General features: G+C 31.2%; 2 protein-coding genes across 5 annotated transcripts; one reads left to right on the forward strand and one right to left on the reverse strand.

Annotated features, from left to right (window-relative positions):
• The first annotated feature begins 4369 nt into the window (after positions 1-4369).
• Positions 4370-7186, forward strand: LOC21393749 (50S ribosomal protein L18, chloroplastic). Of its 2 annotated transcripts, none has more exons than XM_024162724.1 (4): positions 4370-4567; positions 5584-5780; positions 6062-6223; positions 6903-7186. In XM_024162724.1, exons 2-4 carry the CDS (start codon positions 5607-5609, stop codon positions 7050-7052), a joined length of 486 nt encoding a protein of 161 aa, XP_024018492.1. In that variant the 5' UTR covers positions 4370-4567; positions 5584-5606; the 3' UTR covers positions 7053-7186. The 2 variants fall into 2 exon arrangements, with proteins under 2 accessions (XP_024018492.1, XP_010087086.1); XM_010088784.2 differs by having other exon boundaries at positions 4371-4583.
• A 785-nt stretch (positions 7187-7971) lies between these two features.
• On the reverse strand, positions 7972-11730 carry LOC21393750 (putative deoxyribonuclease tatdn3-A). 3 transcript variants are annotated; one of them, XM_024162738.1, is made up of 7 exons: positions 11692-11730; positions 10536-10785; positions 9695-9827; positions 9508-9608; positions 9222-9375; positions 8925-9128; positions 7972-8352 (listed from the first exon to the last, which is right to left on the reverse strand). In XM_024162738.1, the coding sequence occupies exons 2-7, from the start codon at positions 10733-10735 to the stop codon at positions 8251-8253; spliced, it is 894 nt and encodes a 297-aa protein (XP_024018506.1). In that variant the 5' UTR covers positions 10736-10785; positions 11692-11730; the 3' UTR covers positions 7972-8250. The 3 variants fall into 3 exon arrangements, with proteins under 3 accessions (XP_024018506.1, XP_024018508.1, XP_010087087.1); XM_024162740.1 differs by lacking the exon at positions 11692-11730 and adding an exon at positions 11135-11176; XM_010088785.2 differs by lacking the exon at positions 11692-11730 and having other exon boundaries at positions 10536-10837.
• Positions 11731-14373: the final 2643 nt, after the last annotated feature.

Raw genomic sequence — 14373 nt, forward strand, 5'->3', positions numbered from 1 at the left:
TCGGGGCATGATCAAAATGATCCCGCATATTAAGAAATGTGCGCATTGAATTATATTTAAGACGAAACTTGTCACTTTAAAAGATTAATAAAGATTCAACTAATAGTTTGAAAATTAACATTTGATATTACTTTGAAGTATTAGCCCATCTAAAATCTTGTGGGATGACATATAAAATTTAGCCTAATATTAATTGCAATAATAAGAGTCAGCTCAGCTGGTTAAAAATTACGTTGAGATCATCCTCCTAAATTCCTAATGAAGATCAGCAGGGTGATGATGGTATAACGTAATTTTTTCATACATTTATGAAGCCATTCCTAAATTGACAGTTGAAGGCGCCGCCCACCACTCCGCCTCAATTAGAGCCTTTACACGGTTAGTAATTTTTTACCAGCTGTCACCTACTTTGAGACAAATATTTGTCACAAAATATTTTACTGAACATTTAATTCATAGATTCAAAACCTTTTTTTTTATGTGTATTTTTTATGAAAAAAAAATATTATAAAAAATCATAAATCATGATTTGAAATCATAAACGAATACAAAAAATAAACATCCCCTTAAACTTTTAGTGACCAATTTTTTGTCATTAAATATTACTTTTGAGTGATAAGTTATTTTAGTCATAAAAACTTGAGGCATGTTTAGCCACATGATTTAAAACAGTTTTTTGTACTCTAAGCAAAAACACATTGTTTAGATAGTATGCTCAAAAAAGAGTTTTTTAAAAACAAATGGTCTGTTTAGTTCCTTGATTCGAGTTTTTAATTCGAGTTGAGATGTGACTTTATGTGATAACTTTTTACTGTAGCAAAAAAGTTAGATGTGACTGTCTATGAGAGTTTTTTACTGTAGCAAAACTCGAATCAGCGAAATGAACGGGACCAAAGTTAAAAAAAATTAGAGCTGTGTTTGGAGTTGTTTTTATTTTTGTTTTTCACGTTTTTTGAGAAAGAAAAAATGAAAACGGGAGAGAAACGGCGTTTGACACAATTAAAGACAATAAATGGAAATGAAAACGATTTTTTGGTTTAGCGTGAAATAAGAGAGAAATAAAAAATGACTTTTAGTCGTTTTTCATTTTTTGTTTCCATTTTCTCCTCTCTTGAGCAGAGAGAGAGACATTAATGAATTTTTTTATACTGAAAGTAATCTCTTGATAAAACTACCAAATGCATTTTCAAAAATGATTTCTCTCTGAGATTAAAAACGTTTTCGTTTTTATTTTTATTTTCATACAAAAAATAAATTTATTTTAGAACAAGTTTCAAGCACACCCTAAAATACTTCGCATTTTCAAAAATGATTTCTCTCTGAGATTAAAAACGTTTTCATTTTTATTTTTATTTTCATATAAAAAATAAATTTATTTTAGAACAAGTTTCAAGCACACCCTAAAATACTTCATTGTTCCCTAAGAGCATGATTCTCATTCCACATTGAGAATTTCTCGAGCCTTTGAAGGTATTTTTGCTCCTCTCTCTTTTTCAACCTTTCTCCTCTCTCTTTCCGCTCTCCCTCTCTCAGTCTCTCTCTGCTCCTTTTGCTCGTTTCACTCTCTCGTCTTTCTCTTGCCTCTCCAACTATCTTCTATCTCTAATTTTCGCGAGGGGAGAGAATGATGAGAAAGAAATAGAGGAGAGAGAATGAATAATGAGATAGAGAGAAAGGAGAGTACGTGATGAGAGAGAAAGTAAATAGAATGATGAGAGAAGATAAGGAGAGAGAATGATGACAGAGAAAGTGAGGGACGAGAATGATGAAATAAAAAATAAAGAGAGATAATCATTATGAGCCCGTTTGGTTGGAGGATTTGTTCTCTGATTTGAATCATGATTTATGATTCGCTACAGTATTTTCTCTCACAAAAAACACACGTAAATCGAAAATAATTCTAATTTCATTGTTCTAATTTATGAACCAAATGGGCTCTAAATATAATAAAAATGGAAGGAGATAAGAGGCAAAAAAAAAAGTTATATGAAAACTTTATTCAAACACAATTTTTTTGTTTTTATTCTCAAGTCATAAAACAATTGCCAAACTCTACTTATTATCTGAAAACAACTTTTGTTTTCATCTTTAAAGGCACAATTTTGAAAATAGAAAACAGAGGACATGGCCAAACAGGCCATTGATCTTCCCTCCATCTTTAATTTTTGGCGCAAGAGTTTTTTACAACTAAAGGCGTATTTCGTTGATGATTTAGTTCTGAAAATAATGTACCTCTTGACGAAGCAGTCGTTTAGTTGGAGGGTTCAAAGAGTTTGAACTCATGTTTAAATCAGTGTTTACTTGTAAAAAAAAGTTAGAACCTATTAATGTGACATTTAAACCTTCAAAATAAAAGGATTTTTAAACCCAAATCTCTCTTGAGTTTTTAAGATTTTAAATCAGGTTCAAATCCCACAGTTTAAAACCCATATGGCTCAATAAAGTTCAAATCCACCTTAATTTAAACTATTTTACCAAATGAATCTTAAAATAATTTTGCGGCTAGTTGCAAAAAAAAAAAAAAAAAAAAAAAAAAAAACCAACATTTAGCGACTAACTAGCTCTAGACGTTGAAAATTAGTCGCTAAAGTGTAACATAGCACTTCAAATGAAGTCTATTAATATACTTTTGCCATGCTTCTGTGTTTATAATGATTATGCTTTTGTTTGCTTGTATTTTGCTATTAAAACTGTAGAAGTATAATATTGAAAGTGTTTTTCTTGATAATTCTATCATTTTACCCCTTCTCTCACTCTTGGCTCCTATTTCGCTTCCTCTTGTTGAGACTGCTTCTTCTTCATACACTAGTTAAAGAACACGTGCTATACACATAAAGTAATCGTGTATTAAATTTTAATTACCGTGTTATTATTAAAGGTATATTAAAACTTAAAAAGAAACTAAAATTAAAAAAAATTTAAGTTTTAGGGCAAGTAACACGTGCTTATACATGTGAAGTAATCGTATATTAAATTTTAATTACAGTGTTATTATTAAAGGTATATTAAAACTCAAAAAGAAACTAAAATTAAAAAAATTAAGTTTTAGGGCAAGTAGCTAAAAAAAAAGGGGAAACGATATTTTTTTTTAATTACAGTGTTATTATTAAAGGTATATTATTATTTTTTTAATAATTGTTTTTCACGTTTTATCTATTTATTTCATAAATGTCTTCTAATTTATTGATTAATTTTCTATAGGCCTATCAACAGATCCGTTAAGGATATAAACAAAAGTAGAAGAAGGGAGTATTTTTGAACTGTGTTTAAACATTAGGGTGTTTTTAACGGTTACAAAAATTAAATAGACTTTAAAAAATCCATAATTTGGGAGTATTTTTGAAAATAACTCAATTTTTAATATGGACACCCACATATTATAACAACAAAAATTTAATCTAACAGTTAAAATAACAATACTTAGGGTTAGTTTGGCATTATTATGTTGAAAATTTTTACTATTGCTATGTTGTTAGTTATAAGTTGCTGTGACCAGAAGGATATAAGTGTTGGGTAAATATTTTTACAAAATTGTTGTGAGTACCAGAAGCATTTATTTAGGTGTTTAATAAATTGTATATAAAATTGTTGTTGAAATGTATAATGACAAAAGTAAACATATTTTTATCACACATGTTTATAATTAGTTTTATTTTTATTTTTATGACCAATATTCATACTATAAAAAGTATATATATTTTAAATTTTATTATTTTAAATAATTCTTAAAAATAAGATAAAAATTATTCATCTACTAATATTGATTATTATTATTTTAAAATATTTTGATAATTATTATTTAAATGAAATTTAGCATATCATACTTATTAAAGATTTTAAATTTTTAAATAGCTATTTTAAAAATACATATTTATAATTTAGTATGAAAAAAGTAAAATAGATATATTAAGAATTAAGTTTTATTATTCGGGTTATCTCAGTAAATTTAAATAATAGAGCAGAAGTTATTGTGCACAAACAACTCAGGATATACTTTTCAAATTCTATTATTTAACAACAGGTTTTAAAAATTATTACACAAAAATAGAATTTACTAAATACAACCATGCTTATCAAATTTTATTATTTAACAATAATTTTTAAAAATTATTAGATAAAAATAGAATTTACTAAATACCGTAAACTGTTGTAATTTTTTTTAGAAAAAATGAAAAACAGCCTCCAAAAATAATACTAAACGGGGCTATTCCTAAGCGAAAGTTCAACTGGACATGTTCTGCTTAGAAGTTCCATAACAAAAGTAATTTTTTCTTTAAAAAATTTTCTCTAAGAATTTAAAAAAAAAAAAAAAAAAAAAAAAAAAAAAAAAAACCAACAACGTTATCCATTCCATACAAAACGTCTTGGTCTCACTTCAGTCCCGCAATCTTTTACCCGCCTACCTTTTTCAACTTCGCCTCTCTCTCTCTCTCTCTCTCTCTCTCTCTCTCTCTAGAAAGCCTGAACATAGCAGCTCCATAAAACTTCAGAGGTTTTCTTTCATCCTTCATCGTTGCTCCACAGTCGCCGACCGACGCTCTTTTTCTGTCGACTTTTTCTCCTCCCAGTGCGAATTCAACACTGTACTTTTTATCCACTCTTTCTTTTTTCTTTTTTGTTCATTTCTTTTAACTTTCCTTGTCTTTTTTCATGTGGTTTATCGGATAACGTGATTAATTTTGTGCATAATTTGGCTGGGTATTCCCGAATTTGTGATGTTCTTCAAATTTCGCTTTTATAATTTCAAAATGTGTTTCGAGACCGCAATACTGGTTGCTTTGGTTGTGATTTCTTTTTTTGTTTCTTTGGGTGAGATTTTGTGTTTTCAGATTTGTGATATTGTTTAGTTGCTGGTTTTTATTTTTTATTTTTATTTTTTCCTTGTTGTTTAGAAAGGCATAATAGAAAACTTTTAAACATGATTAGATGTGAATAGTCAATAGATGAGCTATGTAATAAAAGTAAGTAACTATTTTTTTTTATTTTTAAAAAATCTATTTAAGAATTGTTGTTAATCATTGAAATGTATTTCTTTTATCCTTGAAATCAATTAAAGAAATTTATAGAAATATATTTAAGGTTTTTTTTTTTAGCATTTGTGGAATGTGGTTATTCCATGCTTGTTAAAACTAGGGAGCTGGATTAGGGATAGGACTACACTGAAGAATTTCTGCACCAGCAATTGCAATCCTCACTCTCCAGTTAATTTATTCCATGCTTGTTAAAACTAGAGTGTAGGCCGTACACCACTTTTGATGTTCATTTATTCATTTGTATGTAAAAATTAGGCTTAAATGTTCCAAAAATTGGTATATTTAAGTTTCATTTCTCTAGAACTCGTATTCCTCTAGTATGAGTTAATGATCAATTGAGTTGGGAAACTCAAGGGAACTAATGTGGCCTAGTTTGAAAAATGGAAAATTTTGAGAACAAGTCATTAGGGATAAACCCAAGTCTGTTTAGATAATAAGGGTTTCTGTACTGTGGGCCAGGTGTGGGATCAGTTTTCCCAATTCATATACAGTACTCGCCCCATTGCCATCCCTAAAAACTGATAACTCTTTCCCTTTCCAATTGATTCAGAGAAAGTGAGTGTAAGGAGAAGAATGTCACTTTCATTCTTTCAGAGTGCAGTTGTCCCTTCCCAACAACTTCAGCTTCAAGTTGGGATTGGCCTCTCATTTCCAAGGCTGCAACGAGTCCAATCACTTGTTGTTGAAGCCAAAGCCAAAACCCGACAAGAAGACCGAATCGCTCGCCATTCTCGTATCAGAAAGAAGGTACAATAATCTGTTCTGTGTTTGTTTACTTAACAAGCGTATTCTGATATTTTATCTGCTAAGCAATGAGGAGACGATAAAGAAGGGGTTCCATCTTAAAAATGTAATGTTAATGCAATGATTCGACTAGTGGAAATGGAAAGAACTTTTGTATGTGGTCGTCTTTCAAATCTCTTGACAACGAAGGAGCTTCAGATGGTTTTTAGATTATGGTTAATATAATTAGATTTTTTTTTTTTCATTGGTGTATTTGCAATGAAATTTTTGTGTTTTATTATCAGGTTGAAGGGACTCCTGAAAGGCCAAGGTTAAGCGTCTTCCGCTCCAACAAGCATCTCTATGTTCAGGTGATTGATGACACCAAAATGCGCACACTTGCTGCGGCTTCCACAATGCAAAAAGCCATCTCAGAAGAGTTTAGCTACACTTCTGGTCCTACGCTGGTGAGTTCTCAGTATTAGTGAAAACTGTGGGCCTCTTTGGCATTGCTTTTGCTTACGCTTTATTGCTTCTTTTTTTTTTTTCCTTTTTTTTCCCTTTTTTGGTGAAAAGATGCCTTATTACGTTTAGGTAGTAGAAGAAGAGAAGTAAAAGATGTGCTTTTTCAGTCAGAATTTGGAAGCATATCCTTTATGCTACCCAATGCCACAAAAACAAAGTTTAGATTTTCTAATAAGCACGGGAAATATTAGAGTGCAGTTCATAAACTTTTTTTTCCTTTGGAAAAGCTACATTTTATGACGCTGATTGAAAGGTCTTATGAAAGCCTATCCAAACCCTTAAAAGCATTTTTTGGACTTAGGAAGCCAATAGTAGCTTCCAGTAACAATGCCAAATAGGTCCAATTCAGTATGTGATGGCTCATGTAGAAAATAGCTAGCTTATTTTTTGTTATTTGAAACTCTTCTCTAGGATATAAAAATTGTTCACAACATGTTCTTGTTGTGTAAAACAAAATTCAATCTACAAAATACGACTCACCTTCAGCTTATTGCTCTCGAAAACTTTCAACTTGAATGCATTATGTATAGGTGAGGAGGTCCTTTAATTGCTAGGCTTTGGATATTGGAGCAGTGCAGATATTACTAATTGCGTTTTTTGGAACATTCATTTTTTTCTCAGGAGGTTGCAAAGAAGATTGGTGAAGTCATTGCAAAGACCTGTTTGGAGAAGGGGATCACAAAGGTGGCCTTCGACCGAGGTGGATATCCATACCATGGACGTGTAGAAGCCATCGCCGATGCAGCTCGAGAACATGGACTTAAGTTTTAAGATTTTGGTTTTTTAGTTTGTTTGTAGAATCTTTTGTTTGTCTTTGAATTGTGAACTAATTATTTTGTTTTAACAGTTATTCATTGGAGCATTTGATGTTTAACTGTGTTTTAAATTTTGTTCATTTGCATCAAGGAACCACAATCAGTGCATGAAAATTTATTATTTGCTGCTAAATGTCCAAAATTAGTGTTTGAAAATAATTGTGTTGGATCTTTGGCGCCATTCTCCCTAACTGCCTTCGAATCATGACGAATCGATGATCATGATGTAATCATGGTTATTTATTTATTTTTCCTCTGGTATTGTCGCTTTAGAGAATGAGGGTTTTGCTCTCATTTCTGTAGTCCTAATTCAGTAATTTGATTTGCTCTTTATTGGTCACTATCTGCTTTTGTGTTCTAGACAATCTACTTTTCATTCTTAATATAGAATCTTTAGTAATTTAGGTCTTCTTCTTCATCTGCTTGTAAAGATTTGGTGCTTTAATTTATTCTTCTTGTTTAAACTATGTAATCTCCTTCTACTTATGTTGGTTGCAAGAACTCCTTCCCTTTGTCTTTTCCCTAAATGAGAATTTCACTAAAAACACGCCATAAGGAGGCGCAGCGCCGCAGCCAACAAAGTAACACACCCGGCCATGACTACAATGTGAAGCCACAAAACCGGCAAAACAAAACCAAACAAGGCGAATAAAAAACACAACATAACAGTCTGCAAACATACAGCAGACCTTAACAAACTCAAACCTGACCACTGACCACTAACAAACTCAACCTAGGGTACCATTCCACATAGTCAGGAAGAACCTCAGGAGAAACGATTTCCAAAGGGATAATTTCAAAACAACTAACTACTTTAGACCATTTTGTAACGATAATTGTACCTCAAAATACAGGATCACTAAATGCTTGTTTGGTTGGAGGGTTTAAAGTCATGGGTAGAGCTGCGAAATGGGTTTGGTCGGCCCATTAGCACAGGGGCATGACACGGCACAACATGTTAATCCGTTACCGTTTGACCACTCTAGTCATGAGGATGCATGACTTATCAGTTATCATTAGCATGGCATGCAAATATGATCTGAAACACGTACAGTAACACGTTCCAATATGCAGTTAGTGATCAACAAACAAGTGAAAATGTACAATTGTTTATTAAAATTGACGAGGGATTGATTCATCTTTCAGAAAGTGATTCAAGGAGCTCTATATGAGAATAGGCGAATCGCATTTTGATAGCTCACTTCAGCAACTTCCTCTTTAGTCAACTCGAGCAGAGATGCAACATAACTGAGCACCTGAACATAGAAGCATGAAGCAAAAAAAGGAGGATCAACCATTAACAAAAGAAAGAAAAGTGAAAAAGAAAAAAAGGACGCGATAGTACTTAAATATTTGTTTTGAATTAATAATACTCATGTTATGCATATTACTTAGCTTTGGTCTTCCACTAAACTCATCCATCAATACCATGAGTATAAAGTACTTTACCCCTTGTCCTTGTACCCACCTTTTACTTTACTCCCAGTCTATTAAAAAGCTTTCACATGAGTCCGATCGGTGAAAATAAGTTGGATAAAATGGTCAAAATAACCAAAGCATTATGTTTCGACTTTGCATATACTAAGGAATTGTGCAAGGAAAAAGTTAAATTGAACAAAATAATTGGATTAATATGACAAGATCAATGATACAAGCCAAAACAGAAAGCAAGAAAAATCAAAGTGGCAAGGGATAATCTAATGGTTTTATGCATTAAGAGCCAAAATGCAAGTCAAATGAAAGCTTGGGAGAGTGCAAAAGTATTTTTCCTTGGATAATGTCTACCACTAAACAGATATAAGCAAAACCTATTTCGATGCAGACTCACATTCAAAATGTTCGCAGGATGATTAAGGGTTTCTTTAGGCATTGTTGATGCATCACTTGCAGAACTAAGATCGTCAATGCCTTGTTGCGGTTGAAGCTCTTTGGAATTGTAAGAATCTCCTTCAACTAGATACAAGGAATCCGATGCAGACTTGGGTAGGGCATCAGGTGCATCCGTCTCCAACAAAATCCTTTCAGAAGGCACCTGTGGAGCTTATAAGCTAAGAATTTCTTTATTTAATTTTTTTAATAAGAAATTAATTAATTTTATACTGCATATCAGAACTGATAAAATCACCATCTTCAGCATCTTCTTTGCCTTGCGTTGTTCCATAGACATGAGAAATCCTGAGAATGAAAAGTAAGCACCAAGCTTGGCAAATTCAGGAACCATCTCAGCGGAACCCAAGTAGGAATGAAGAATGACACCAGCAGGAAAAGGCCCTATACGCCTAAAATAAGAACAAAGACATCGCAAGAATTTGGTTAACAGTTATGCAAAGGACTGACGTGACTATATGAAAAATGGATATACAATGTAAACATTGCACTAAATGAAGCCGTTGATATGCAAAGAAGCATACTGCACTATGGGAAGAAGATCGCCAAAAGCACGAACGCAATGGACGGACACCGGCCGTTTCAAGTCTTTTGCGAGCTGAAGCTGCTGCTGAAACACTTGAACCTGATGAGGATATTTCATATAATATCAGCAAACAGATGAAAACACTGTATTTAAAAAATTTTCTTCTAAACTGACACCTAAAAAACCTGATCCGCAAAATCAATTTGCTTTCCCCGTGAACTTTTGTCCAACCCAATCTCCCCAACAGCAGCAGAGGGGGTGGAATCAAAGAATTGCTTCAATGTGTCGAACCAACTCGGAGTCCTTTCTTGAATAAACCTACAATACTACGTGAATTTGAGTTACATTTTTTTTTTTTTTCTGAAAACAAACAGAACTATATTTACACTAGAAATTACAAAGAAGAGGATGAGCTATCCTCGCACAAACAAAATTCTAGAACAAAATAGAGCCCCGGTCTCTTGTAAGATCAGAGAGAAGCAAACCATTAAAATCCTTTTCTCCATGAACCCGTAAAGCTACCCAAAATCTAATTCTATCCCATACAACAACGCCCCCTTCCCCATGCTCCTAAAAAATTCTTCGATTTCTCTCCAACCAAATCCCCCCTACTTTCCCCAGTGTTTTCTTCTCTTTCCCGGCACAAGACAAAAATGAGATTCACAAAGTTCTTTACAACTAGGGAATACCCACAAAATCCCCACTTTCCTAAGTAGCAAGCACTAAATACTAAAAGCAAATGGACACTGCAAAATAAAAGATCAACGGTTTCGTTACTGTTTCAGCATAAAATGCACCACCCAAAGATATTGAGAGAAACAGTTTCCTCTGCAACAAATCATGAGTGCTCAGTTTGTCAAGAACAAGTAACCAACAAAAAATCGGTTTGTGAATCAAACCAAGTTGGTATAAACCATTAGCCACTGTTCTTTAGCAAGCTTGATTCCGGGATTGACTTCTACCTAGAGAGTGCTACCGTATATTTTTTCACTTCATAGACATTTAAGCAACTACAATAATACTTACCAAGGGTGGAGACCAAAGCAAGGAACTATGGAAGCAGGGTAAGATTGACCGAGTTGCTTGACCAAATGCCAGTCATTTTCAGAGACTCCGTTGACCGCAAAGCCGACCACTCCAACTTCATTAGCTTTTGCAATCAGTTGGGGAGCCTTGCTCCATATTCTTGGGTCCTGCAGGTGACAGTGCGCGTCGAACACCTTCATTCTATTCAGTTTGAAGGGATATGAGTGCAAAAGATATTAGAGATATTTCTCTGCAAACCATAGAAAAACTTGGTGTTAGATCTTAGACCTAGGGCCGTTTGTTTCACGTGTTTGAACCCAAAATTATAATTTTGTTACAGTACTTTTCTCTTATAAAAAATTTAAATAAAAATAGCTCATAAAATTTGAATTCAAAATCAGAATCACTAACTAAACATGTGGACCAAATGGGCCACTAGTGTTCTTTAATCTAAAAAGAAACAGAAGGTATTAGTTTTTTAAGCTGGTTACTCTAGCAAACCAGATAATTAGGAAAAAAAAAAAAAAAAAAAGGAAAATGATTGTTAGCAAGAAATCAAATTTGGGCTTAATTCTTTTTCCTCCTTTTTGTGTTATAACCTTTAAATTTTGGACATCTTCAAACAAGCTTCCTTCTACTCAATCTGAAATATCAGTTGAAGATTCTGGTTCTTCCTTTCCAAAAGAAAAAAAGTCATTTTATGCTAGCCCAGAACTTCCTTATTTTAATGTATATATCCGACCAAAAAATACATTTTTATAAATGAACCCCACACCCTTTAAGGGGGGAAAACTAGTTTTAATTACTAGAGACGAATTTCCTCCAAAAAAAAAAAAAAACCCCATGAAACATTGGTTATCAGTCAACATTGAGGCAATGAATGTGAACCTGTTAGTAATTAAGCAAGATTTTTAACATAATGAAAAAACTTGAAGAAACTCAATAATTTGAAAATCGTCTAGTTCACTTCATTTATGAAAGGAAAAAAAAAAAAGATGATTGAAATGAGCATAAAAAGATCAAATAAAATGAATGAAAAGGGTACTATAAAATAAAGGAGAATTAAACTCGTACAAAAATGACAATCGATGAAAATAACAATTAGAAAATGGAGCTCCGAAGGTCAACGGAAATTCAAACCAAAAGAGAGAGAAACCTGAATAGAAGAACTTGAACCTGACGACGACGACGAAAGAGGAGGGGACGCTGCTCCACAAGTTGTCACGTTTCTTTTGAGTTAGAGATATAATTTTATTTGAGAGTTTTTTATTATAATAAAAAAATTAAATATGATTGTTTTTATGAGTTTTTTATTATAATAAAATTTGAATCAATAAAATAAATGAGATCTTTACTTATGATGATTGGACATCGGGAGTGGGCAATGAGAATTATGTTTACTTTCTTTTCTTTTTGAGAAATGTGGAGGTCTTTTTTTTGTGCATCATGTATTTAAAATTTAATATGTAAACTCTATTAATATAATATATTATTATTTAAAATAAAATAAAATAATAATAAAAAGAGTGATATTTCATTTAAAGGTACTTTTGAAATTTTAAGTGGTTGAAATGTAAATTTACATTAAATTAGAATATTTATCAACTTCTCTTAAACATTAGTCTTCTGTTAATTTTAATTCCTCTCAAACATTAGTTTCTCTCCTTCTCTTTCTAAGAAATGAGGAAAGAAAATATCAATATTGTCAAAGGGAACGAATGTTTAATTTACTTGTTTATTCTTGATGAATTACTATTTGTCTCGTTTGGTTCGTTGATTTGAATTTTGTTGATTTAAACTTTTTGATTTGAGTGTAAAAATTCAAATTGTGTGGTTTAAATTGACGTTTCGATGTGTAGTTAAAGTTTTAATTTGATGTTTGGTTCGTTGATTTGAATTTTGTTGATTTAAACTTTTTGATTTGAGCGTAAAAATTCAATTTGTGTGGTTTAAATTGACGTTTCGATGTGTAGTTAAAGTTTTAATTTGAACAGTGAATAAAATTTGAATTTGTGTTTGGTAAGTGTGAAAAGCAGAGAGAGTGAAACATTTTTACTGTTCGGAAATAGTTTGAACGGTTGAATTTAAGAGAGGAGCTAAACTCTAAGTTGAGTCATTTAACTCAGTTCAAACTTTAAACAGATAATATAATTCAAACTGCATGCTTACTAAATGTCAGTTCAAATTGTGCTCACCGTTCATACTGAGTTGAACTAAACTAAACCAGTGAAACAAATAGGGGTATTGTTATTTTTAATTTTAGTCAACATTAGAAAAGTGAAGGGATTGTTTCCCATTAAACCACTTAGTAGTTAAGTAAACACTATAATTGCAACTAATATTTACTATTTTGTATGAATGTTAGATTAAAATTAGAAATAACTAAAATTATAAATAAAGTTTGTTTATTTTAATCATTATATATATTCACAGCACTTTTATACATAATTAGTTTTGTAATGTGCTCCACACGTATTATTATGTTGTAGATACCCAAAGAGTTTATTATTTACTGAATAATGAGAAATTCATTTATAGAACTATTTAAGGACTTTTGAATTTATTTAAAAAAAAGAATATGTGTAAAAATTAATTGACAAAAAATAAAATAAAGTAGAAACACATTTTAAGAAAAATATTTTACTAATTAAAAATAAAATATGAATACATACGAAAAATTACTTTTATAAGAGTAAAGTGAAGAATAATATATTTTTAAATAACACATAAACACTAAAAATTTAAAAAGAATTAAAAAATAAAGATAAAAAATCAAAAAGGGAAAAAAAAAGTAAGTAGAGAGACTGCCACCATTAAAAAGAGTTTTAACTCTTTTATGTATTGTTAGATTTACTAAACAACTACAATTAGACTTTCTGCTCACACAACTTTGAAAAAAATTTATCAAACGCCACATATTTCTAATCATAGTAATTTATGACTAATAGTATACCTATAACAAATGCAAGAATTAACCAAAACTTACCCTTCTACCCCTACGTCATACCTTTTTATTTGTTTTTAATAATTAACAAAACCTTAAAGACTAAAATACTCTCATTGAGACACGATCTTAATTAGAGGTGTGCAAACTAACTAAACCATTTTATTTTAGGTGAAAGGTAAACCAAACTAATTATAAATTAGTTTAGCGATCTTCAAATCAAACCAAATTAATTGAGGGATTTAATCTAATCCAAGTCAAACCGATTGCAATTGGCTTGGTTTGGTTTTTCTAATTAGTTTGAACTAATATTTTACAACTTCTTCTCAAGTCTCAAGCATAACTGGTACTAATATTTTGTGTGTTCTTTTATCTCTTTCTCTCTTACTTCTAAAGACAAAATGAAGTCAAAGCAATTAAATTATGATATATTTATGTAAAATTAGTTGTAAGTTGTGACTCATGATTGAATATGATATTCAGTTTTTCTAAATACATAAAAGAAAACGAATATAGACAAATTAAAAACATTTATTATTACAAAAATCATATTCACGTTAACAAAGAAAAAAGGCTTTATAGAAAATCACGATTAGAATCCAGAGGAGCAGAGAATGAGAGAGCTTGATGGTAAATCATGGAGGCACTGTTAATACCGTGTATGCATAGGTTATGATAGAAACTTCTAAAATTACGATCATTTAATTTTAAAATAAAAGAGTCTTTTAAATAGAAATAAATTATAGATATATGAGATATATATAATTTTAGAAAAGTTATATAGATATAAATTGGTTTGGTTTGGTTTGGGTTGTTTTTTTAGGGGTAAAATCACAAATCAAACTAATTTAATTGGTTTTTTAAAAATTTTAAATCAAACTAAACTGATTATTA

The sequence above is a fragment of the Morus notabilis genome, unplaced genomic scaffold (assembly GCF_000414095.1).
Source record: "Morus notabilis unplaced genomic scaffold, ASM41409v2 Scaffold1289, whole genome shotgun sequence".
Classification (NCBI taxonomy): domain Eukaryota; kingdom Viridiplantae; phylum Streptophyta; class Magnoliopsida; order Rosales; family Moraceae; genus Morus; species Morus notabilis.

Bases quoted from the DNA above. Each gene is read 5' to 3' on its own strand.
- LOC21393749 (XM_024162724.1), top strand. From the start codon at position 5,607: ATGTCACTTTCATTCTTTCAGAGTGCAGTTGTCCCTTCCCAACAACTT. The intron at 5,781-6,061 runs GTACAATAATCT...TTTTATTATCAG, and splicing joins ATTCTCGTATCAGAAAGAAG to GTTGAAGGGACTCCTGAAAG. The intron at 6,224-6,902 runs GTGAGTTCTCAG...TTTTTTTCTCAG, and splicing joins ACACTTCTGGTCCTACGCTG to GAGGTTGCAAAGAAGATTGG.
- LOC21393750 (XM_024162738.1), bottom strand. From the start codon at position 10,735: ATGAAGGTGTTCGACGCGCACTGTCACCTGCAGGACCCAAGAATATGG. The intron at 9,828-10,535 runs GTAAGTATTATT...GTAGTATTGTAG, and splicing joins TGCTTTGGTCTCCACCCTTG to GTTTATTCAAGAAAGGACTC. The intron at 9,129-9,221 runs GTGATTTTATCA...TAAGCTCCACAG, and splicing joins CAAAGAAGATGCTGAAGATG to GTGCCTTCTGAAAGGATTTT.